General features: G+C 35.3%; 1 protein-coding gene across 1 annotated transcript in view; it reads left to right on the top strand.

The window, feature by feature from the left end:
- Positions 1-24006, top strand: part of LOC124361308 (hemicentin-1-like) — a 150750-nt gene that overhangs the window by 4794 nt on the left and 121950 nt on the right. The window contains exons 2-4 of the mRNA XM_046815354.1: positions 4845-5074; positions 6835-6957; positions 8288-8533. Of these exons, the coding sequence (XP_046671310.1) occupies positions 4845-5074; positions 6835-6957; positions 8288-8533 (599 nt within the window). The remainder of the gene's footprint in view (positions 1-4844; positions 5075-6834; positions 6958-8287; positions 8534-24006) is intronic.

The raw sequence follows: 24006 nt of genomic DNA, 5'->3' as shown, positions 1-24006 counted from the left end.
TAATTTCGAAAAAATTAACCTGCTAGAAGAGCGTTGCTTGTGTAGACATACCCTTTGCTACTTCATATCTTTATGAGGCGGGCTTCACAGCTGTACAGTCATCAAATTAAACTTAAAAACTTACAAATTGAGAAAAAAATACGTGTTACAGATTCGAACATGGGTCCAGATTTTGATTAAATAAAAAAATCTCTTCCTTCACATAGACTTTTATTTTAAATATGGCCGATTGGCTAGTGTGAAATTTTAAACAAATACTACTAACCCTGATTAATTTGAGTAGATATAATCTGATTAGCTAAACTGTATTTTCTATGAAACAATCATTGAATTATATTAAAACAATATTTAAAATGTTAAACGCTTTGTACTTTACTTAATTTCCTCTGCATATTTACTTGCTTCACACCAAGTCTAAAATCAATATAATAATAGTATTCTTCTTTTAAATCAGTAATAGTGAATACATACATGTACATAGTTTTACATAGCTAATTTATATAAACATTATTTTTATTTTATATTTTTATAATGGTTAATTTACATTAGGCGTAACGGGAAATATTTTACCGATTTTAATGAATATTATGGGAATTATAGTCACAATAATTTATTTTTATTCTTTGTCGACTCTACTGAAATGAGCTCAGGGGGTAGAGAGCAGCGGAAAAGTGTATAAACCTAAAAGGGAGCCTTGAGACCAAAAGGTTTGGTAAACGCTGAAATAAGCCTATAACAAAACATTGCAGTCGATATCTCATAATCAAATATTGTTCCATTGCTAAAATCTTTTGCCGTGAAACGTTACGATTACGTGCTATCATAAGGCGAACAAATAAATACATTAATGTATTAAATTTAAATGTTACAATGAGTGGATTATGCCAAAACATACATATAATTTTAAATTTAAATCATAAAAATGAGGTTATTACTATAATATTAAAATATATTACTCAATTCTAGACAAAAGGGTTAGTATGACAGCTCTGTGTACGTGTACCTTCGGTAAAGCTAATTAATATACCGAATAAATTTCTACCACACATTCCCCGGTTTATGCAAATTCTCTTCTCTTTTATAAAGCCACGGATGTTAAAACTGTCTAAGGCAGCGATTACACTAGGCACGCTAAAATAACGTTTATAATTAATTTAGCTGGAGAGATTTAGTTGGAAATCCGCATCTCTCTGAATAAATTAGGTTCGAAGTACTGTAGAACGCCACATTTCAATATCCCACCTCAGTGTCGAGATACCAATCTAAACTGTTCAACAAGGTACAACACAGAGAAAGAATACAAATAAACTTCCGGGCTTGCACAGCCGTACGAATTCGGGTCTCATCGTACCAGTTGAGCTTCTAGCTACAGATAAGGGGATCTGTTGTAGCGGGCCGGCCGGCCGCCTGATTGTCAAGCGGAGAAGAGGGGCGTCTTTTCCAAGAACATTGGGTTTTTCGTTAGAGCCCATCCCTTCTGCGTTTTTCGTTACCCATTTGTAAACGAAATTCGTAAAAATATTAACTTTGGAGGAAAGAAGATTAGTTTAAAACGTATTTTTAAATACGAGTATTTTGGGTTTAAGTGCAGAAAAAAAGTTGTAATAGGAATCGCAGAAATACGTGATAGAAGAATTGCTTATTTCATTAACCTATATTACGCGAAATTAAATAATAATGCGTGTTCTGGACGAAGGCCGACCTATTATCTATATAACCGCAAAATACATTAATTCTACCCATATTAAAACCCAATCGTGGTTTCATATCAAAAGGGGAGAGGCTGGTTATCATCCACGCCGGAGGAGGAAATAGGATTTTCCTAATGCCCTGACATGTGGAAGACAACACAAAATTCGCGGGACTACCGCAACAATGCCAACACCGAAATGGTTATGAAATGGGCAAATGTGAAACTCTTGCCTAATTTAGAACCTAGAAGTGTGATTGCAATAGGTGTTGCTTCATATCATAATTTTCAAGTGGAAAAAAGCACCAACTTCAAAAAGCAAAAAACAAGATCTTAAAGATTGGCTGGAAAAAATAACATCCCTTATAGTGTTCTTACATAAACCTAGATTATACAGCTATCTATTGGATGACACTGTACAAAAGATGACCATTATATTGTAAGACAGCCCTCTATCATCGCGACGTTAATCTTATCGAGTTAATATGGGCTGACATTCAGCTCATGTCACCTTCAGAAACATAAACAGCAATTTTTCCCAAGTCAAGAACATTTTAGAAGAGAAAATATTCAGCATGAGGATTTTTTTGATTGTGTAAACAAATGTGCTCATGTTAAGAGGGTCGAGAACTTATATTTTACCAAAGAAGGCAACATCGACGATCTTGTGGAATTGTTTGTTATATCCCTGAGTAGTGAGTGACTCGGACTCAGCTGAGGTTGGTTCTGACGGTGAAAACATGAGATGTATCGAGGAACTTCAATAAAAAAATCGAAATTGGAATATAATAAGTATGTGTTTTATCATTAGTTTAAATATATTAATATTTGTATTACAATATTTCCTGAGATTCTGCAGTTTATAACAATTATGGTTTATAGTTTATTTATTTGTTGATTATGATGTCTAATTTAAATGTTGTAAATATTGTTAGGAGAAAAATTTGTACGTAAATAATATTAACAATAATAGTCTGTTTTGATCACAAGTAAATTTATATTCAAATATACTTTGTTCCGGTAGTTCAGTTGTCTTAAATCAATCACAGCGCGTAAGTGAGGTTAGTGTTTTATGGATGGCTAGTAGAGCTTTCCCGCGCGTTCTGTCGCTTGGCCCATCTTTTCTACACAGGGAACTGTTCGCGCCTCAGTACTTCACAGCCCATAGTCAGCTGGTTGTAGCTCCTTGTCTTTTTTAATAACCAGCTGATATCTGTAGTCAACGGACGACAACGGAGCGTATATAATATTCGGAATGTTGATGTTCTATCAGAGTTAAGAATTTTAATGTAATCGGCCTCCTCGGTTTTGTGAAACCAACCACACTTATTATGTATTTATAGGCCTATCGATAAAATTAATTGTTTCATATATACACATCCACAAGAGTATGTTAGATTTACAACCAGGTATGTTCTAACACCATTCTGTTTGATAGATTTTACTACTTATTATAGCTAATAATATCAAAAGGTTCTACAAACGTCCTGTAAATGAATAATTTATTATTATTTTTCTGCTGTGTTAAAAATGTCCTTCTTGTAAAAAAACACCTCATATTAATATCTCATTTGAGCAAGGTGTCATAGCCAGCTTTAAATACTTGAACTGTCATGTAAACATTCTCTCAACTTTGTTACAACAGTGTCATAAAATAACACGCTTTCATCTTCAAAAATTTGTATTAGGTTCAGAAGTTCCTGTCAAACATGACTTATGTTTTGGGATGCAATAAATTTAAATAAATAATGTATTTATATACGGGCAGAGTATGAGAGGGGCCCCGGTTTTTATATTGATTAGTATGATCACCAATACTATTCATTTATCGAATACTAGTCTATCAATCATATCAACACACACACATTCATTCATGAGGAAAAACTCAAATAAAAAAATGATAACATAACAAACATTTACAACAGAAAATACGAAAAAATATGTGTACCTATTTATGTTTTATCCTTGGTAGCAATGATTAACAGATTTTAAGCAGTTGTTGAAAGCATCCTCTCTAGAAAACCATACTTTATTCTGTACAAATACCTACAATGATGATCTGTAAGCAGGTCGGCTGATATTCCACTTTTTAAACTTCGTTTCACTGTCCTCATCCATTTTCGATTGTGTTTTATCTATAAAAGACAATACCTTTACTATATGAAAAATTGTTTAAAGTTGATACAAGTTAGTTATTGCTAAAAAATCAGTATGGGTTTATTATATCGATAGTTATAATTATTAGGTAATATCGTTTTTCAATATCAATATAAAAACCGTGTCCGCTTATCGTACCCTATCCGAAACCCCATATATAAATTAGGGAGGTGAAAATTGAATTTTTAAAATATTTGGTGTAAATTGGACAAATTTTACTAAAGAGCATATCAGTACAGCAAAGATAGGTTGAATTCCAGAGCCGAAATATCACCAAATAACGCTTTAACACCTTTACTGAAATTCAAGTCATGTACTGAGTTTAGGATAGCCGGAATACATGTTTAGGATAGTTGCATCTACCACAGTCAATGTGGTAAAGAACCTATATTGTATTTATATATCCTGGAAAATACTATAGATTTTTACTACACTTGTGCAGTGTAGGGACATATCGATAGTAGATTTCTTTAAAAGTATGAATTTTATGTATTTTTGAGAATAAGAATATTACAGTAATAAGTTGACAAATTTTTAATTAGGATTGTCCTTAATTTTGTCTTTCAATTGCATCCAATTCCACATTTTTAATTATAATTTTTCCTCTTCCATTGGTTTAAATATATACACTCTTTAACAAAAAGAGGTTGCTACTTAACTTCAACATTTTTAGTTAGTACAGGTGTTTTATTTGGGGGGTATTTCCACATTGAAAAGTAGATCCCTTAAACCCAAAAAATACAGGTATTTTAAAATTGTCAGGTACTTATAGCTATTATTTAGCAAAGTAGATATTCTCAACTGGATTCAGAAACATCTGTTAAATTATTATCTAATGTGTACACTCAACTGAATTCTCTCTTGTAGGTGTTTTCTATCCAACTGAATGAGATCCAGATTTATGGAGGTGGTGACTGCCCAGAATCCTCCTTAACAGCCATACTACAACCATTACAACTTAGCGTTTCATGTGTATAAAATTTGTCTTTTGTTCCAGTGATAGGACCCGTAACTGAAACTACCGACCATAAGTTGTTGATGCAGCGACTCAATGAAATCCAGATCTATGGAGGTGGTGACTGCCCAGAAGCCTCTGTGGGAGCTGTACAACAGGCGTTACAACAGAGTAAACCTAACTCCTACATCTATGTGTTTACTGATGCCCGATCTAAGGATTACAATTTACTATCACAGATCTTGCCCCTGATACAGCGAAAGCAATCACAAGTAAGACAAATCCCTGGTATTAATTCATTATTCCTATTGTCTTTATTGTATTTGTTAGATTTACTTCTATTCATAGCAGAATCGAGCCTACAGTTACAGCTTGAACCACAGCTCAGTATGTTCCTCATTACTTTAAAATTCTTACACTTTTAAAATCTTTGGTTTCTTTTTTGAATGATACTTGTACGTCATTGTAGAACAATATTTAGCTATTTTATATTAATAGGCTACATTGTGATAGACGCTGGAGGAGTCTAGAACTTAGAGTTTTCAGAGGTCATATTCCAAAGGCCACGAAACCCAACATATAGAAGATAAATACAGTCAATTGGGGATTCTCAGAGGCTGAAGGTTTCCAGAGACCATAACCTCCACTAGGTTGGAAACTCTCACAGATACCAACTCTAGACAGGTGCCAAGAGCTGCCTAAGGCCTAGATCTCCTATAAGCTGTAAACTTCTATATTCTGGGAGCTCATAGATGATGGAAGTTCTTCAAGACAGAATTTTAGAGGCCAAGAAATTTCTCTATACAGTAGTTCTAACTGGGAGATTTTAGAAGTTGGCAAATGCTATAAATCAGAAGCTAGAGAACGAAGTCACTCAGGTTATTCTGACAGAACTAGTTGCTTGTATTGCAGACCAGTTATTCCTAAGGTAGAGATACTTATAGAGATCAGTAGCTCACAAAGACCTGGTGTAACAGTGGTCCCATTTGACCCTGTGATTTAACGTTTCAAGGGGTTATCCAGAGCAATAGATGGTTGATGTTAGAAACAACAATATTTTATACACTGTGGTCTTATTGCCCAGAGTTCATATTGCATTGGTTTATTTGGGTTTGTAAGTTGTTTTGATATACATTCAAAGAGACCATAGGATTTCAGAGATCGGAAATTTCAAAACATTGTCTTTTATCAATATGATGATAAACTACCTTAATCTCGACCTTCACCATTGCACAAGATTAAGGCTGTGGCTTTCTAACCAAGAAGGCAAGGGTTTGGTTTCCGAGAAAGTTAATACAAATTTACAAGCGGGTCTGAACCCCTTAAAACTTTTAGTGTAACTGATTAAAATGCTGGTGGCCCAGAATGTCTGTTTAAACTTGAGTTGTCTACAGAAAAAAATTCATTTCCCAAATACTATATTTTTAAAACGTTTTGTCCACTGAGCTAACAAAAAAGTAATGTAAACAAAACAATGATTAAGCCTATTTTCAAATTAGAATCTTTGTTGGCATCTGCACTCACGTACAACTAAAGTAAATAAATGTTTATTTTATAAAGGTAAGGGTTTGTAATTTGTTTAATTACATTTGTATCTACTTTTTTAATTTCCTGTATTGTTTATATATGTGTATGTGGTTGTGTTTATGTGTGTGTTAACAATTATCACAATTTTTTGAATTTGAAATATTATAAATATTTTCTTTTATTTAGCTTTCTTTGTATTAAAATTTAAAATTAAATTATAAAATTAACAACACATTATTATTAAATTAATAACAATAAATATTTAAAACACGTTAGAAACCATTACTCTTGTATTTGAGATTTGGAACCTTAAAGATTGGTATTTAGTTAAATGTGACTAAGAAAATTGAGCTTTGGTCTTATAAAAAATTAACTTATTACAAAATTGTTTAAAGTATATAATTTTTTAGTTTATTGCAGTCCGATTTTAATGATAGTCTTGTTAATTTGTTATGATGGTTTATTATTATATTGTTAAGAAAGACCGGGTCAATCTAATTCACAGGTAGTGTTTGTTATGACTGGAGACTGTGGGGATCAGACCCATCCTGGTTACCAGGTTTACCACAAGATTGCAGCAACCAGCTCTGGCCAGGTGTACCATCTGAATAAGACTGATGTCGATGAAGTAAGTATGGGCATTCTTTAAAAGACATCATTTCTTCATCCTAAACATTTTTAGATTAGTGATCAAATTAAAAGCAATCTATATTTGCATTTGCTATAACAAAAACTATGAATACATTTCAAAATCAAATAATAAATTTTTGAAAGCGTCAAGAAAATTGCAGTAGAATATATAGAATAGAATATATAGATTCTAGTTGATGCAAATAGATTAAAAATATATTTAGAACTTTTCATACAATTATAAGTCATTTTAAATATCATGTTACAGTAACTGTATATACATAATATGTTTTAATTACAGTATGTTAAAGGTATTTGGTATAACTTTAAATTAAAATTGCCATATTTATTATATTTCTTGATCAGAAAGTAAGTTTATTAGTTGAAACTTTTATATCCTGTAACATGGTATTAATAACTTTGGAACTCTCTATTATTTTATTTTAATCATTAAATAAGTTGTTGGTTTCTAAATCTGCACAAATATCAACACTAAAGTTTGTATAAAAATAGTATTGTACTAATAATGTACATTTATATCTAGTTATGTTTACAAAAATTCTGTATTATTTGTTAAAATTGCATCTATTGCATGAGATAATGCATACTAAATGAAGTGATGAACATAAAGAATTTAGTGAAGGGGGTTTGACTTATTTTACCAGTTATTATCTTATCTCATAGATTTAAAAAAATCTATGTGATCTTAGGGTATCTGGGCTGGGCTTGGGAAGGGGTTATAGACATAAGTGTTGTGCAATTATTCTGCAACATTATGTGTAAACACTCCTTATGCAATTATTAAACTCATAACATATTTTGGTCTTGTTGTGGTGTGCCATCTTCAATCAATTGAAATAATTTTTTATAGTATAATATAATTTATGAAATAATTTTTTTGTAATATTTTAATTATGCTTTAAATAAGTGATCTAAATTAGTGATCTAAATAAGTGCAATATTTTCATGTAATCAGTCTAAATTATTATCAAACATGTACTGATATTAACTCACAAATTTATTTTATATAACAACAAGTAAATATAACACTCACTTATTGAACTATGTGATTGTAGTAACAATGAGCTTGGATTCAACCACATCTAATTAAAGAATTGTGCTATCAATTATATGATATATGAAACTTTTAAAAATTAAAGGCATATTTTGCTTACGTGTATGTATACACTATACATTGTGTAGTGTATGTATATACTGTATATTGTAATATTATAATAGAAACAGCTTAAAGCTTATTAGTAATTTTTTATTATTACAGCAATTTTCTTTACAAATATGAATTTTCAAACTAAATAAAATTTGTATAGGTCCTCAGTTTTGTCAGAGTGTCACTACAATCTCGGAAAGTGAACTTGCTGTCAGTAGAGAGGCCTGCAGCAAAGAGTGGTTCAGAACTTCCTCTGCCTATTGATGAGACACTCAAGGAGTTCACTGTGTCTGTGTCTGGATCCAATGCCTCTATTGGTGTTGTTGACCCTGGCGGTCACACAGTCCAGGCCCCTCAGCTCACTCCTCTGCTGGATTTACAGCATGTTAAAGTGGTCAATGTCAAGGTAAGATTTTACGCATTGGTCACTATAATTTATTTTGAAGATATTATGTCAAGTTGATGTCACCATTTAATGCCAATCAATATAAATTTTTATAAACGTTCATACTTGATTTATCTGTCACAGGTTGGTGTCATCGTTTGTTAGAACCCTAAGAATCAATGTGTAGAAAAGAAATGAGATGATTTAAAAATATTTCTACTACTCTAATCAAATATTCAATTAAATAACCATAAAATCAAATTTATAACTCTGCCAAGTTCTCATTTTACCCCAAAAAAGTAACTATTAGCTTCTGTAGTTGTTACTTAAGATCTACTTTGATGGTGTCACTTGTAAATGGAGCTTTATGGTCACATTATGGAGCTTAATCATCATCTTGAGCATTTAATTTTGTAAATCACTAATTAAAACGTTTAATCTTAAGCACATATTAAATTGAGCAAACCCGTACCATTTTAGAAGCACTCTGTAATGTATGAGTCTAAATCAGTATGAATACATTTTGTAGGGGAGACCGGGGGCAGGTTTTTCGCATTTATATGTCTTAATTTTTTGTATTTTTTTCCTTAAACCTAACCTACAACAAACCAAGACATACCATTACACTCAGTGGTATTTCAGCTACAATTAGAGAGTATTTTCTTTGATGAAATATGAACTATTTTTTAATAAAAAAACCAAAAAGTAAAAGTAAGTCATGTGCGAAAACGTGCCCCGTACCCGGGGCATGTTTTCGCACAGCATTTTATTACCCTGGGGCAAGTTTTCGCATGCATTAAAATACATCTGTAAGGAAAATAACACACATTTTTTTAACACACTCGTATAAATTAATGAAAAATGACATTGTTTTTGTTTTCATAACAACTAATCTTAGCAAAATTCGGCATCATCGTCACTGTCGCAGTTGAGGCAAACAAAATACGCAGAATCCCTTTAATGGCAATCTTCGTGTGCCCATCGTTTGCAGCGGGTGCACTGTATCCACTGCTCACTTGATTTCGAATTGCTGTATTTTTCCAAGCAATAGATGCAGACGGAGTCAGTCTCTTCTTCATCATCTGACAAATTCTGACGTGAGGTTGATTTCTTCTTGGTGGAAGGTCTACTTGCTTTTTCAGCATTAGCTGATTTATTTTTGAAAAGGCCCTTCTTGACAGACTTTAAATTTGTAGTTCCTTTGCTTTGTTGTGTTTTTTCTAGTTTGATACGTTTTTGCTTGGCCATTTCTTGTTCAAGTCGCAGCTGTTCTTTAACTGGGGGTGTCGGTTAAAATACTCGACTTCCTTTTCTTCCGTCCCTTTGTGGTTTCTTTTCGTGGCCCTGCTTTTTCGAGGGGCCTCACATCCTCTGGTGAAGGGCAAGAAGCTACTTGTGATAGACAGCTTGGTGCTGGAGGATTCTCAGACGATTGGTCCAAATTGGTTCTGAGGAGGGATTGTTTCCAGCTGGAGCAGGCTCCTGTCATAAAGTAGCTCGGCATGAAATCAGAATCCGTGAAGATCAATGGATTCAAAGGAAAAATACCTGACACTCTGAATCCAGCCATAATGTTAGTTGGTGTTAACGCCAGAGGTGCTGCCGATTTCAAAATGGATGGTATATCATATATCCCCATAGGTCTTTTGTTTGTACAAATCCAAGCATCACACGCAGTGTTGATGTATTTTTTTAAGAGGTCCATACACAGAACGGTCCAAAGGTTGAAGCTTGTGGCTGCAGTAGGGGGGAATGAGAGTAAGGTCACACCGTTGTCTTTAAAATAAATCTAAGACGTCGGCTGATAAGTGCGATTCATGATTGTCTAGCAATAGAATGCAAGGTTTTTTCCTTGGAGCATCTGGCCTGAGAGACAAAATGTTTTGGCAAATTTTCAGGAAATTGGCTTCCTTCATCCATCCAGAAGGATTTGAATCGCCTTCGCAACCAGGAGGCCCGTCACGGATGAAGTGATCATGGTATCTTACTCTAGGAAATACGAAGAACGGGGGAATACTATTGCCTGCTGCATTCACTGCAAACGCAATTGTGACGAGATTTCCTCGTTCAGCGGAAGTTAGTTTCCCTATTTGCCTAAATCCACGCCCGCGCTACAATTCTATCTGGTCGTTGAACGGTTGTGACGCCAGTCTCGTCAACGTTCCATATATCATTAGGCCCATACTGAAATCGTTGGAGGACAGTGGTTAGGTTCCTGAAAAACAGTGTCAACGTTCGTCCGGTTGAAACTTGTTGCCCGGGACATACTAGTTGCTTGAGAGTTCTGATGGAAAGTGTTTTATATTTCTCTTCATGAATGAGGTGAACCAGTCAGGCCGGCCATTTCATTTTCTGACCAGCTTGGGGGTATTTTGCAATTACATGCTACAGCGTAAGTGTACGCAAATCGTCTAACTTCCTTAGGCGTTAATCCAAAGTATATATCAGGATGCCTTGAGCAAATACTCAGCCAGCATTTGTTCTTGGAATGGCTCAAACACCTGGACAGACAAAAACCAACGCAACAATTAGTTTATTTCTCTTCTATAATGCGAGAAATAAACTTGCCCAGTGAAATCCCTAAGTTCTTAACCTAGTAAAAAATTTAATAGGCTCTATGATAAAGATATAGCGTTGTTAAAATATAGGCTACTGCATAAGGAATCTTACCTTCCAGTTCCGTGCGTAGCCAAACTGCGACCATGGTTGAGCTGACTGGCTTGTTGCAGCAGTACCTTCAGTAGAAGCACCAGGAATCGCCGGATCACGAACAGATGGGCCAGGAATTGCCAAATCATGGGTAGAAGTGCAGGAATCACTGGATTCACGAGTAGATGGGCCAGGAATTGCCAAATCATGGGTAGAAGTGCCAGGAATCGCCGGATCACGAGTAGATGTGTCAGGAATCACCAGATCATTGTTTACTGTAGTAGATATAATAGGATTTGGTTGAATAATCACCGCTTCATTTGAGGGGATCAGTAGAACCTGGTGCAGCGGGACAATTTCTTGCAATAGTTTGCTAGTGTTCTATCACACAATCCAAATTCTGCAGCTACGCTTCTCATACTTCTCCCTCCCCTCACTTCTTTTACCGCTCTCTCCATTGTCTCAATTTCATACTTCCCTCTTCCTGTCTTTCTCACGTAATTGCGAACCATGATGAAACTGAAATGAAGAATGGAAATCGTTAAATTAATTATATTTAGGCCTACCCTAAAAAAAAACTGAGGAAATTTGATTAAATATGAAGAGAATTTTTAAATTACTATTTATAACCCATTTTACTGCCAAATTGTTAATATACAATGCATTTTCACTGTTTTAAATCTTCTTTCAATACATATTTATGACTTTAAGTGAAAATCAATGAGTAAATTTAGCATGAATTATATTTGGAAAAGACGGGGCAGGTTTTCGATAGCGAAAACTTGCCGGCTAGTATTCGAAAACTTGCCCCGTCGCCATATTTTAGATTTAAAACTAACCTAATTTGGTTTAAAACAAGTGTTTCTTTATCCAATATCTATATCATAAGACACAGAAGAAAGCGCTTTATCGAAATATATCATTCACATTGTTTCAAATTAAAGAAAACGTGTGATTTTTAACTTTTAAAACATAACATAAAAACTTACTCACCTGTTCGAAGAACAACAAAAAGTTGGCTTTGCTCAACAGTGCGTGCGTCCATCAACGTGAAACTAACAGAACTGCCACTAGGGGGCGTGGCCATCATACGACGCTGGATTGGTGTTGCGCTCTAGCGGCTGGTTTAGGAATTAAAGCCCATTCGAAAACGTGCCCCGTGCGAAAACCTGCCCCGGTCTCCCCTACTCAGTTACTGAAGTACTGGGTACAGGTAGTGTAAGCCTCCGATATTAGCCAGAGAGGCTCATGGTTAATAAAAGGGATAGCGTTTTTGCTGCCCACCACCCTAGCTCGTAGGGAAATTTAGAATAGTGGTTGAGAAGGGTCTTGAAATAATTACTCACGTTTCTCCTTTGTTTGAGTCCAATCTATATTCAAAATGCACTAAAACACTCGTAGGCGCACCCAAACTACTATATGTGTACCGGTGTGTTCGCATCTCACTCAACCAAAATAAACTTACTTCACACACTCTACATTGCCAATCCCTCCGCCTACCTCCGAGCCCTCAACTCGACTGCCGACCCGTGCTGACGAGTGCTGACCCTTGCATTTCCTCAGCACGGCCAGTCACCTCACATCACGCGGTTAAAGGGACTTGGGTTAGTCAGTTAATTTACACACTGTGTAATTACTAAAATACCATCTAAAAATTTACTATATTAAAATAGTAGTGTGCGGTGCGCGCTACAATCACTCTCCCTTTCAGGAAAGATGGATCATACAGAATTTTCATGGTGATACATCTTAGATTCTCAGAATATAACAAACATTTACAATACTTCAAAAAAAAAAATGTATAGGATAACATTTTACATTACATCATTTTTTCACAACTTAAAAGGACAAAATAGTATTTTAGGCTGCGTAAGTTCTTATAATCTACAATTTAATTCTAATTGACATTGACAATCACTTTAAGATATATGTCCTCCTAACTACATTACATTTCTTGAGCTTGGCAAGTCCCCACATATTTATAACAAATATAGTCTTTGCAACACTGACCTGACTGGTTCAGCACTACAATGAATTTCACAATACCGTACTTCAAGGCGGGCTTGGGTGTATTGAATTGAACAAAGGAAGACTCCTGAATAATTTCTGCGAGCGGAGTTCCATGTTCTACTCGAATGGTTGGGGCTTGCCGCTCAGCAACTGAGGACATCCTCGCACAGGTTGGCATTTTCCTGTGACAAAACAAAAACTACGCAAAGTACACTATTCAAAATGAACAAAATAAAACATTGAAACTATGATAATGTAGAAATAGTTCAGTGGGGTTTCTATACTTTCTTTGATACTAGGGTACAAAACATGTGTATCATTTAAAAGCTTGTTAAGGTCTAGTTCTATGTGATTATCTTTAAGATTGTCCTTGACTTTTTTGCATTGTTTCAAATAACAAGCTACTGTTTTTAAAGATTAGATTTTCTTCGTGAGATAGCAACAGGTTAATCTTTGGGATGTGCAAATGGTTAATGTCAAATTTATATTTTATATTTCCTTGAGTCCTCGAGAATAACTTATTATATTTACCAAAGATAGCGCAACTTGAAGCCTGTTTTAATATTCCAGACTTGTTTAAAGTTAATTCTAAATAACCTAGATGTGGTGGAGAGATAACTGAGTTTTCTCCATCAGAACTCCTCATACAGTTAAGTATGACTTTATATGGTTCCTTTAGGCTATAGATCCAATCATTGCCGTTTTGGATCCATACAGGTGAAGTTACATTTATGGTTAAGGTTCGTGAACATTTTTCTGTGACTAGGTTAGATCCATGAAATAGAGCGAATATACAATCATTAACGCTATGATGCAATACATTTATAGAGTTAGGACACAAATAAAAATGACTTAGTCTACACTGACTTAGTGTGTTAAAATCGATAGGTGCATAATACTGTCTCTCTTTGGAGATCAACAAATAATCAACTTGTACATTCATTTTAACCAATGTTGAAGGTTTGTTTGGTACAATGGAATAACTTCTACTTTATAAAGTTCAAGACGTCTGTCTTGCGAACTTAAAGGTACAGTTACGATCAAATCTAATTCCTGTCTTGGTGGCTAAAGCATGAGCAGTGCAAAAGGTGTAATACATAAATACGTCCTCTTCATTAACTGGTATAATTAGTTTCAAATGACGAGGTATGACTTTTCCTATGTCAAGCAATATGTTTACAAACTCATGGGGTGGTAGTAATTTGCTGCTTATTTTACCTGTGTTTACTAATTCTAAAGCTTGCCTAAACTCAACAATTCTTAACTTTGCTTCATCTATGGTTTGACCTAAATGACGTGCTAGACTGACAGATTTTTAAATGTTTTGTTAATGAACGATGTAGCATAATGTTTTCTTGTTCGAATCCTTGGAGTGAAGTGATTAACATTTGCTATTTGAATGAGTAAGTTTAGTCATTATCTCTGATATGGCTTTAGTATTTGTTACCATCTTTTCATTCATGTCTTTCATAAGGTGATTTGGTTTTCTCTAGAAACTCAACAGTGATCCGCTAATCTTTTTTATCTCTTCAACTTTACTATTAACTTGTTCCATATCTTCGCTAGTGGGGCACACCAAACAACCATTTCAATGCATATCCTCCTGCATCAACTAGTCCTCGCTTGGAGCGTTCTGTAGGTAGAAGTCTAAATAAGTCACTTACATCGGATTCATACTGGTCTATCCCGGTCTTAATTCTACTATATTCGAAAGCAAAGTCCTCATCCCACACATTTACACTAGTGTTCGTATAATAAACTAAGTCTGTGCACATGTCTTAAGTGACTCAAGTTCGTCTCTTATTTCTATCATATTAAAATCTAATACAATCTTCCATTCATCCTCGGAAATAATTGTGTCATGAAGTTTCTTGAAAACGATTCCCTGTGTCATTTCTTTCTCTGCCATTCCTGTCTCGACAAAGGAGTACAAGTATTCCTGAAATCATCATTTAGATCCTAATAATTGTTTACTTCATGAATATCCTGACTTATTCGAATTTATTTTATTACGTACAGCTTGATCTTATGTTTCTTATCTTAACCTGCGTAGATATAACTTCTTTCCTTATAGTGTACTCAATCACACATTTGAATTGTTTGGATCCTTTAATTTGGCTTTTTATTCACACACCTTGCATACCCATTCATCAACATTCGTTTCACAGTCATACAACATTCATACTCACGCATACAACCCATTCAATTCGGAGTAACTATTGCATTCTACTTTGTACGTGGTACTCTAAAACATCTTTTACTTACACATCAGACAAGAAGCATAACATACTAACGAGGAATATTTTAGTGTATCATATAACATCCTCAAATAACAAACAATACATAATTAATTCAATACATTGCGTTTACTTTTAACTACTAAATAAACGATGCAATACACGTTCACTGTCATAACAATATGTATATACATTCTATTATTTAATAAACTTCATAGTCTTTGAATCTACACGGTTTTTCTTCTATCTCTTATGGATCTAAAAGGGCCTGGTCGCTCTTCTGCGGTTCCTGGGCTTGGTTCTCTCCTGTCTTGTTCTTCATTTTGTCCGGCTACTCTATTGAATGCCTCTTCATGGTCTTCGGTCTCTTCAATGATTTCTTCCTGTTCTTCTTCTTCTGCTACCTGAGCAGCTTTTGGATCATTTTGGCTACTTCCTTGTTCTTGCAACTTAAACTCGGTGACAGGTTTTACTCGATTCACATGTACAGTTACATTCTTCCTTTTAATTCGGAGTACGACATTCAAATCTGATATAACCTTGACAATTGTGTATGGACCTTTCCATGGTCTAGACAACTTCTTCACTCTTCCTTTTTTCACTTGGGGCACGTGAAGGTATACTCGTTGGCCCTCTTCAAATTTATTTAGCTTAGAATTCTTGTCGTATTGTCTCTTTTGCTGGGTTCTTGCATGGTCTTGGCATTGTTGAGACAAATTCCTTACGGCATTCAACTTCATCTTAAGATCTTCGACATAATCAGGGTAACCATCATCTTCTTCTGTGATCAATAGATCATCTTCTAAGGGAGTCTTCATCTCTCTTCCAAAGACTAGCTCAAAAGGAGAAAATCCTGTTGAATCATGCACTTGAGAGTTATAAGCCATATTTACCATTGGTAGGAGCTCGTCCCAGTCTGTTTGATTTCGGTTGACATAATGACTTAGCATCTTGGGTATGGATCTATGAACTCTTTCTGTTCTACCATTGCTCATGGGATGATATGCGGTGGTTTGAAGTTTCTTTATTCTTAGTAGAGCACACATGCTTTTCATTATTTCGGATGTGAAATTTGAGCCTTGATCAGTAATTTAATTCACAGGGTACTCCCATCTTCGTAATGACTCTCTGCACAAGTGCTCGGGCTATTGTTTCTGCAGTTTGGTCTGGCAATGCAATAAACTCTCCGTACCTTGTAAAATGATCTATAACTGTCAGTATGTATTTGTTTTTGGAGCTTGTTAGGGGTAATGGGCCAACAATGTCACACGAAATCCGGTATCCAAATTCTGTACTTTCTTGAAATTTACCTAAAGGTGCTTTAGTTTTTCCGTAATCCATTCTTTTATTGCATGGATCACATGCTCTGATAAAGGAGACAACATCTAATTTCATTTTCGGCCAATAAAACTTTTCTTGGATTCTTAACATCGTCTTCTTGATACCTCCATGACCTGCTGTCGGGATATCATGGTGTAAACGAATAAACCTTCTCTCTTAAACCGTCTTGGAACGACTATCAGTCGTCTGTCCTGCCTCTTTATATAGATGACTCCTTGTGGACTTGTTTTGAACTGAGGGTATTTTTTCAATCTCTGGCACTCTTCATCCTTACATTGATTTCTTTAATGCTGTCCACATCCAATATAGGTAGACTTTCCACAGTATTCTTGCACACAATTCTGCTCAGACAATCAGCGTTTTGATTTTTTATCCCTGGTTTATGGGAATACCTTGTAGTCATATTCAGCCAATTTCAGTGCCCATCTAGTGAGTCTACTCGAAGGATCTTTTTAGCGACAGCAGCCATCTGATTGCGCTGTGATCAGTATACAAGGAGAATGATCGTCCGTACAGGTAGCATCGGAAATACTTTACTGCCCATACAACTGCTAAAAGTTCTTTTTCTGTTACTGTATAATTCTGCTCAGCAGAGTTTAACTGTCTTGACGCATAGGCGATAGGGTGTTCTATTCCATTAATCACTTGTCCTAATACTGCGCCAAGTGCAACATTACTTGCATCAGTACTTAAGACGAATTCCTTGGAGAAATTTGGATACACTAATAAAGGTTCAGTTACAAGGATGGTCTTCAATTTTTCAAATGATGTTTCCGCTTCTTCGTTCCACTCAAACTTTTGGTCTTTTTTGGTTAATTTTGTCAGAGGTTTAGCGATGTCGGCAAATTTCGGTACATGCCTCCTATAGTAACTACATAGTCCTATAAATCCACGAAGTTCCTTTTCATTCTTGGGTCTTGGAAAATTTTTGACAGCTTCAATCTTATTCTGACATGGTTTGATTCCATCTCTCGATACAACATGGCCTAGGAAGTTAATTTCAGACTTTGCTATTTGGCATTTCTTCAACTGGATACTCAAATTTACCTCTTGAAATCTCTCTAGAACTTCACTAAGATCTTTAGCGTGCTGATCAATACTCGAACTGAAGATTAGGATATCATCCATGTAGGGCAAACATGCTTTTCCTTTCAGACCTGTGAGAGTAGTATCAACCAATCGTTGAAATACAGAAGGAGAATTGATCAATCCCATTGGCATGCGTGTATATTCATAATGACCATCAGGAGTACTGAAGGCCGTCTTCTCTTGACTTTCAGGGTGCATTTTTACCTGATAGAAACCTGAATTCAGATCCAGTGCCGAGAAGTACTGACTGCCTCCTAACATGTCTAAAGTTTCACGTATATCTGGAAGGGGATATATTTCCGGAACTGTAATTTTATTGAGTTCCCGATAGTCTACACATAGACGATAACTGATGGTACCATCAGAGCCTGCTTTCTTGGGGACAATGATTACCGGTGCTGACCATGGGGAAGTACTGGGTACAATTACACCTTTATCCAATTGTTCTTGTATCAAATTTTGTAGAGTACCTCTCTGTGATTGTGGCACTCTGTAAGGTTTCTTATTGATCGGAGGATGTTGGCTCGTGTTGATTTTGTGAGTAACTAAAGAAGTACACCCCAAATTCTCTATTCCTCCTAAGCTAAATAGACGCTTGTAGCGTTGGAGAACATTTTTTAATTTATTTTGGTCTTCAGTTGGGAGGTGCTTTAATTTTTCTTCAAGTTTTCCATTGAATTCCTCTGTCCTATTCTGTGTTAGATTTACTCGTTTCCATGCTCCTTTATTTGCTTCACTGTGTGGCTCTTCTATTTTGCAGAGCAGCGTATTCTTGTATATCACTAAATTTTCAGAGGTGATATTTATGATTTTGGTCCAACACATTCCTTTATTCACTTTTGAAAGGCTTCTAGCGACATTGATGCCATGAACTTTTACTAACGCTGGTTCTGTAATTACTGTTTTTCCTTCCATTTGTTCCATTTGATCCTTTTTGTTTTTGCTTAATTTTACTTGAATAAGCATTTCTGAACGGGCAGGCACGTTGATGTTTGTGCGACTATACGCTAAAATGTCAGGTATTTCTTCCTTCAGGATTTGTTTTGGTGGATTAAGGTTTGTTGAACTTGTTTCGTGGGAACATTGAACAATGCCAATGCCACTTCTCCTGCTTCGAGTTACAGGGGATTCTCTTTCATGGAAACTGCATGCTATCTTGTTTCCAATACTCAGAGACTTATTCTCAAGGTCAATCACAGCCTTTTTTCGTTTCAAAACATCGTATCCTAGGATAGCAATATAATCTTCAGGGAGATCTGTTGCTACGAAGTCACATTTTAAATCAAGTAACTCCAGTTGCAAGGTCTCTGTTACAGTGCCGTAAACGTTCATAACAGCACCAGTGATACCTCGTATTTGGATTTCAGTTGGAGTTAGCTTGTTCTGAGCCATTGTCCTATCGATCAGTGATACTTGTGCTCCTGTATCGATTACAATGAGACCGTTCACTCCTCCTATGCACCCTTGTACAATTAATTCACTCACATTTTCTTGTGTCAAAGTGGCAACAGCTTTGAAATTCAACTTCGCCTGTCTGAGTCCCGTGTGGTTCAGATTTAATGATTTCTGAGGTTCCCAGCGGCGTGCCTGGGTCCCTCGTTGTGGTTTAACGTGTTCGAAGCTGATCCACGTCCTCCATGCTGATACCCTCTGCTCCTGAAGGTTCCTCCTCTAGCTGCGCCTCTTCCTAATGCTGTATTTCTCATACCCCAACAATTGTTTGCTGTGTGTCCAGGTTTTCGGCAATTTTCACAATAATAGGTAGTTGTTTCACTTTTACTTCTACAATCCCTCTCTTTGTGACCTTTCTTCTTACATGTATAACATACAATATCTACTCGCCTGGATTGGCATTCTCTGGCTTTATGGCCTGGTTTCCCACAAGTGTAACACGTAGTATCGGTGATCGTTCCAAAAACTCGCCTTGTCTTCTCCTCAAATTCGGATGGTCTTTTCTCTAAGTTGTTTAGAGCTATCGCCGTGGTTACAGCTTCTCTGAATGTTTTAGGGAACTTGATCCTGGTCTGCCGTCCTATTTCACCATTTAATCCTCTTACAAAGGCATCCATGGCTCTTCTATCGGCCTCTTCTCTCAGAATTTGGTTTGCTTCAGCGTTGTTTGTAACTCTTAGAGTTTTATCACTGACCCTTTTTACTCGGTCAGAGAACTGCTCAATAGTTTCTCCTCTGTTTTGTCGTATGCTAGCCAATTGCTCGAAGTAGTAATGATCTGGTAGGCTATCGCCGAATCTTTCCATAAAAGCAGCTTTTATTTCTTCTAAAGTTGTTGAGTTTTTACATTTTTCGTCTGACTTTGCAAACTGTAGAGCACTGCCTGTTAGTTTAAGTTTTAAAACTTGAAGTTTTTGAGCTTCACTCCAATTGCTGAGCTCTCCAATTCCTTCGATGTTGTCAAAGAAGGGGGCGACTAGATCTGCTTTCTCTCCATCGTAATGGGCTATACTTGAGACAAGCTCAAATGACGGCTTGCTGTCTGCAAGGGTCATGTCCATCGGGTACGGAGATGTTTCAGTTTTGTTCACCGCGGAGGTAGAAGCGTTGGCTAACGTTTCATCTAGTGTTACTTGAAGCGACCTCACTTTATTCGATATGGCATCAAAGGCGTCTTGGACCTCAACGGTCTTCCCTTCTAGGTGTACAGTGCCCATCGTTAATAATTTAAAAAAAATTTGGTTTTCCTCTTTGGAATACAGTAGCTATACAATTCTCTAGGTTATCAGTGATATTCAATAGTTAAACTTAAACGCTCTAAATGAAATCCCTAAAAGACATTGACAGCAACAATGTGAATAACTAGTTTCCCTATTTTTCAGTAAAATAACTTTTCCCCTTTTTTTTTCAATTTTCGATAATGGATCAATCAAACAATAAAGTTTTTCGATTTCCAAATGATACCAATCACTAATCGGTAGTATTGAGTTATCAATGGATCAATAGTCTAACAATGCCTCGATATACAAGTATATCAATACTGTAATGTGACTCAATACAGCTGCAATAATATTAAATAATCGTATTTGTTATATGATATACTATGTGCTATTACTTATATACTCTAATAGTTAATCACATTAACTGATATCACTTTGTTTTCAGTATAATTCGAAATTTACCCTTTTTATAAGTCAGCAACAAGTTACTTCCAACAATTATTGCTATTATATTCTTTTACACTTATATTAAAATTTCTACGGGTTTCTTTTTGTATACAGATATTAATGAATTATCAATCAAATTGAACAGTAAGCTAATATAGAATCATTGGCATATCCCTATTTCCAAGCAAATGATTTTAATCAACACGTTATTCTGCTTATATTTACGCTGAAAACATGATGGACTGAATGCCCTGGAGGTGACGACCTGACATGGAGGCTTTGGCAAAATAAAATACTAGGATGTTATCCTTTTAATTTCTCTTATTTAAATAATTCTGAATCTGTTTGTCAATAAAGAAGTTTAATGCTTAAAGCCTGGCCTCAATGCTGCATTCACCATTTATTTCCAAAGCATTTTGAACCATATTATTTAACCAACTATTTACTAATAATACGTAGTCTAATCTTAGGTTTCGCCAATGATTTAATTTAATTTAATTTAACAAAGTTCCCACTGCTCACCAAATAGTGACAGGGCTGCCATCTCGAAGGCTGTGGATGATCGTGACTGCGTTGACGGAGATGACAACATCTGCGTAGACAGTGGTCGGCAGTTGGTAGTTCCGGTCTGGATCACTGGATGTCCGGTGACGTATGCCCTCCTTGTTCCTTTCTATGTTCTATGATGACGTATGATGATGGCGTCCAACTTCCGCTTCATAGTGTAATGGCGTTGCACATGGTGTAATAAGCACACAGAACTAATCCAAGTCCATCTTCGTTCATATAAGTTGAATTTACTCGAAATTTAGAAATATAACATTGCAATTAATTTGTAAATGAATTTAGAATAGTAGTTATTTGGATAATGGAGTGTAAACTGAAATGTTCTAATAATTTTCTCAACCACGTGGTACACTTCTTTATTTCTTTTAGAGTTCTTTTAAAGTTTTGAAATCATTTTGAAATAATTTGCTGGTTTAATTATCGTATCCCACCGCTGGTCACCACTGTAAGCCCTCCGATATTAGCCAGAGAGGCTCATGGTTAATAAAAGGGATAGCGTTTTGCTGCCACCACCCTAGCTCGTAGGGAAATTTAGAATAGTGGTTGAGAAGGGTCTTGAAATAATTACTCACGTTTCTCCTTTGTTTGAGTCCAATCTATATTCAAAATGCACTAAAACACTCGTAGGCGCACCCAAACTACTATATGTGTACCGGTGTGTTCGCATCTCACTCCACCAAAATAAACTTACTTCACACACTCTACATTGCCAATCCCTCCGCCTACCTCCGAGCCCTCAACTCGACTGCCGACCCGTGCTGACGAGTGCTGACCCTTGCATTTCCTCAGCACGGCCAGTCACCTCACATCACGCGGTTAAAGGGACTTGGGTTAGTCCAGTTAATTTACACACTGTGTAATTACTAAAATACCATCTAAAAATTACTATATTAAAATAGTAGTGTGCGTGCGCGCTACAGTAGAAGCCAGTAAATATTGTAAGAACTAATCTTACTTTTGAAGTTGTTGTGTGACGCTGAAATTCAAATATAGGGTTTTGAACAAAAATAGAATTATTATATGGGCAGTTTCGTATATTTCATGTACTAAAATAGTTGTAAGGTTAAAATTTATATATTTGATTGTGATTTATTTCAAAGTTCAATGGGCTATTAGGTGATCGATTATTTTAAATAAAATTCTCTTTGGAGGGAACTGGTCCCTTCCTCCCCCTCCTTCCCACAAAAGTGTCTCTGTTTGCAACTAAAAATTCTTTTGATTTAGGTACAATAACTTAAATTACATACTACTTGGTATGTTTAAAAGCAAATAATAAATAACCAATCATAAACATTTTAAGCTTAAAGCTAGTAAACGTTATAAATGCTTGAGAACTGCTTTCGAATCACAGTCATTTAAAGGGTCAAATATTAATACTGGTTTCTCAATCACTGAATGGCAATAGCCATGGCTGGCAAGCTGAGAGGATGACTGCCTGAGATTTCATTTGAGCTGAGTGAGAGATCAGTAAGGGCTACACTATTCTTTTCCTTTATGGACGTAAGTTACTTTTTCTTAAAGATTATCTCATTACAGCCAGTACAACCTTTTTGTCCATCAAAGTTATGTTTTTCATTGCAATAGTATATATATATATATATATATATATATATATATATATATATATATATATATATATATATAGATATATATTTATATATGAAGGCGATTTAACTGAAGTCAGTCAAATGGATGTTACTATAATAACCCAGGAGCCAAGAGCCAATTTTGTAGTATAAAACACAACCTTGTTTTTCTTGAAATCGATAAAGGTTTTTTCCTATATAGAAATTGATTGTAAGCCCACTAGTTTTGGTTGAGGTTAAAGGGTTAAAAATAGGAAACTATAATTTTTTTCTCAAGTTATAGACTATATTTTCTAGTTTAATACACTTGAAACCGATCATCCAACATATAAATAACAGTTGTATTACTATCAGACAACTTGATAAATAGACTGATAGCCACTTTTTTCAGGATCTGTATATGGTTAGCTGATGCTTATTTATTTAACATTTAATTACATGTCAGACAGGTGAATTTAAATTTGTAAATATGCTTTTGACTAAGAAAAATACTGTATTTATAAAAGACGGTTATGTGTATATTTGCTAAAGGTTACATTTGCACAAATGGTTTTTGGATAAATCCATAAAATCAGAGCCAAATCATACTTTTGTTATACAACTGTTATTAGAAACTACTTATTAGAAGTAATTTACAAAAATACAAAGAACAACTGTTTAAACATGATTTAAATGAGTTTTTAAGAGAAATTTGGTTTCTGCATTGGAAATTTAATTGCATGATAAATTCAAACCTTTATAAAACATTGGACTTTGACTATTTTATATTCTAGGATAATTCATAATGATTAATATACAGTTTGCTGTACCAGCCTCATTGGTTCATAGATTGTCATTGATATTCATCATGCCCACCACATTTAGCCTGAATGAGAGACTTGTATGATCTCACCATA

This window comes from Homalodisca vitripennis, chromosome 4, assembly GCF_021130785.1.
Source record: "Homalodisca vitripennis isolate AUS2020 chromosome 4, UT_GWSS_2.1, whole genome shotgun sequence".
NCBI classification, from domain to species: Eukaryota; Metazoa; Arthropoda; class Insecta; order Hemiptera; family Cicadellidae; genus Homalodisca; species Homalodisca vitripennis.
This window is presented reverse-complemented; position numbering and strand designations above follow the sequence as displayed.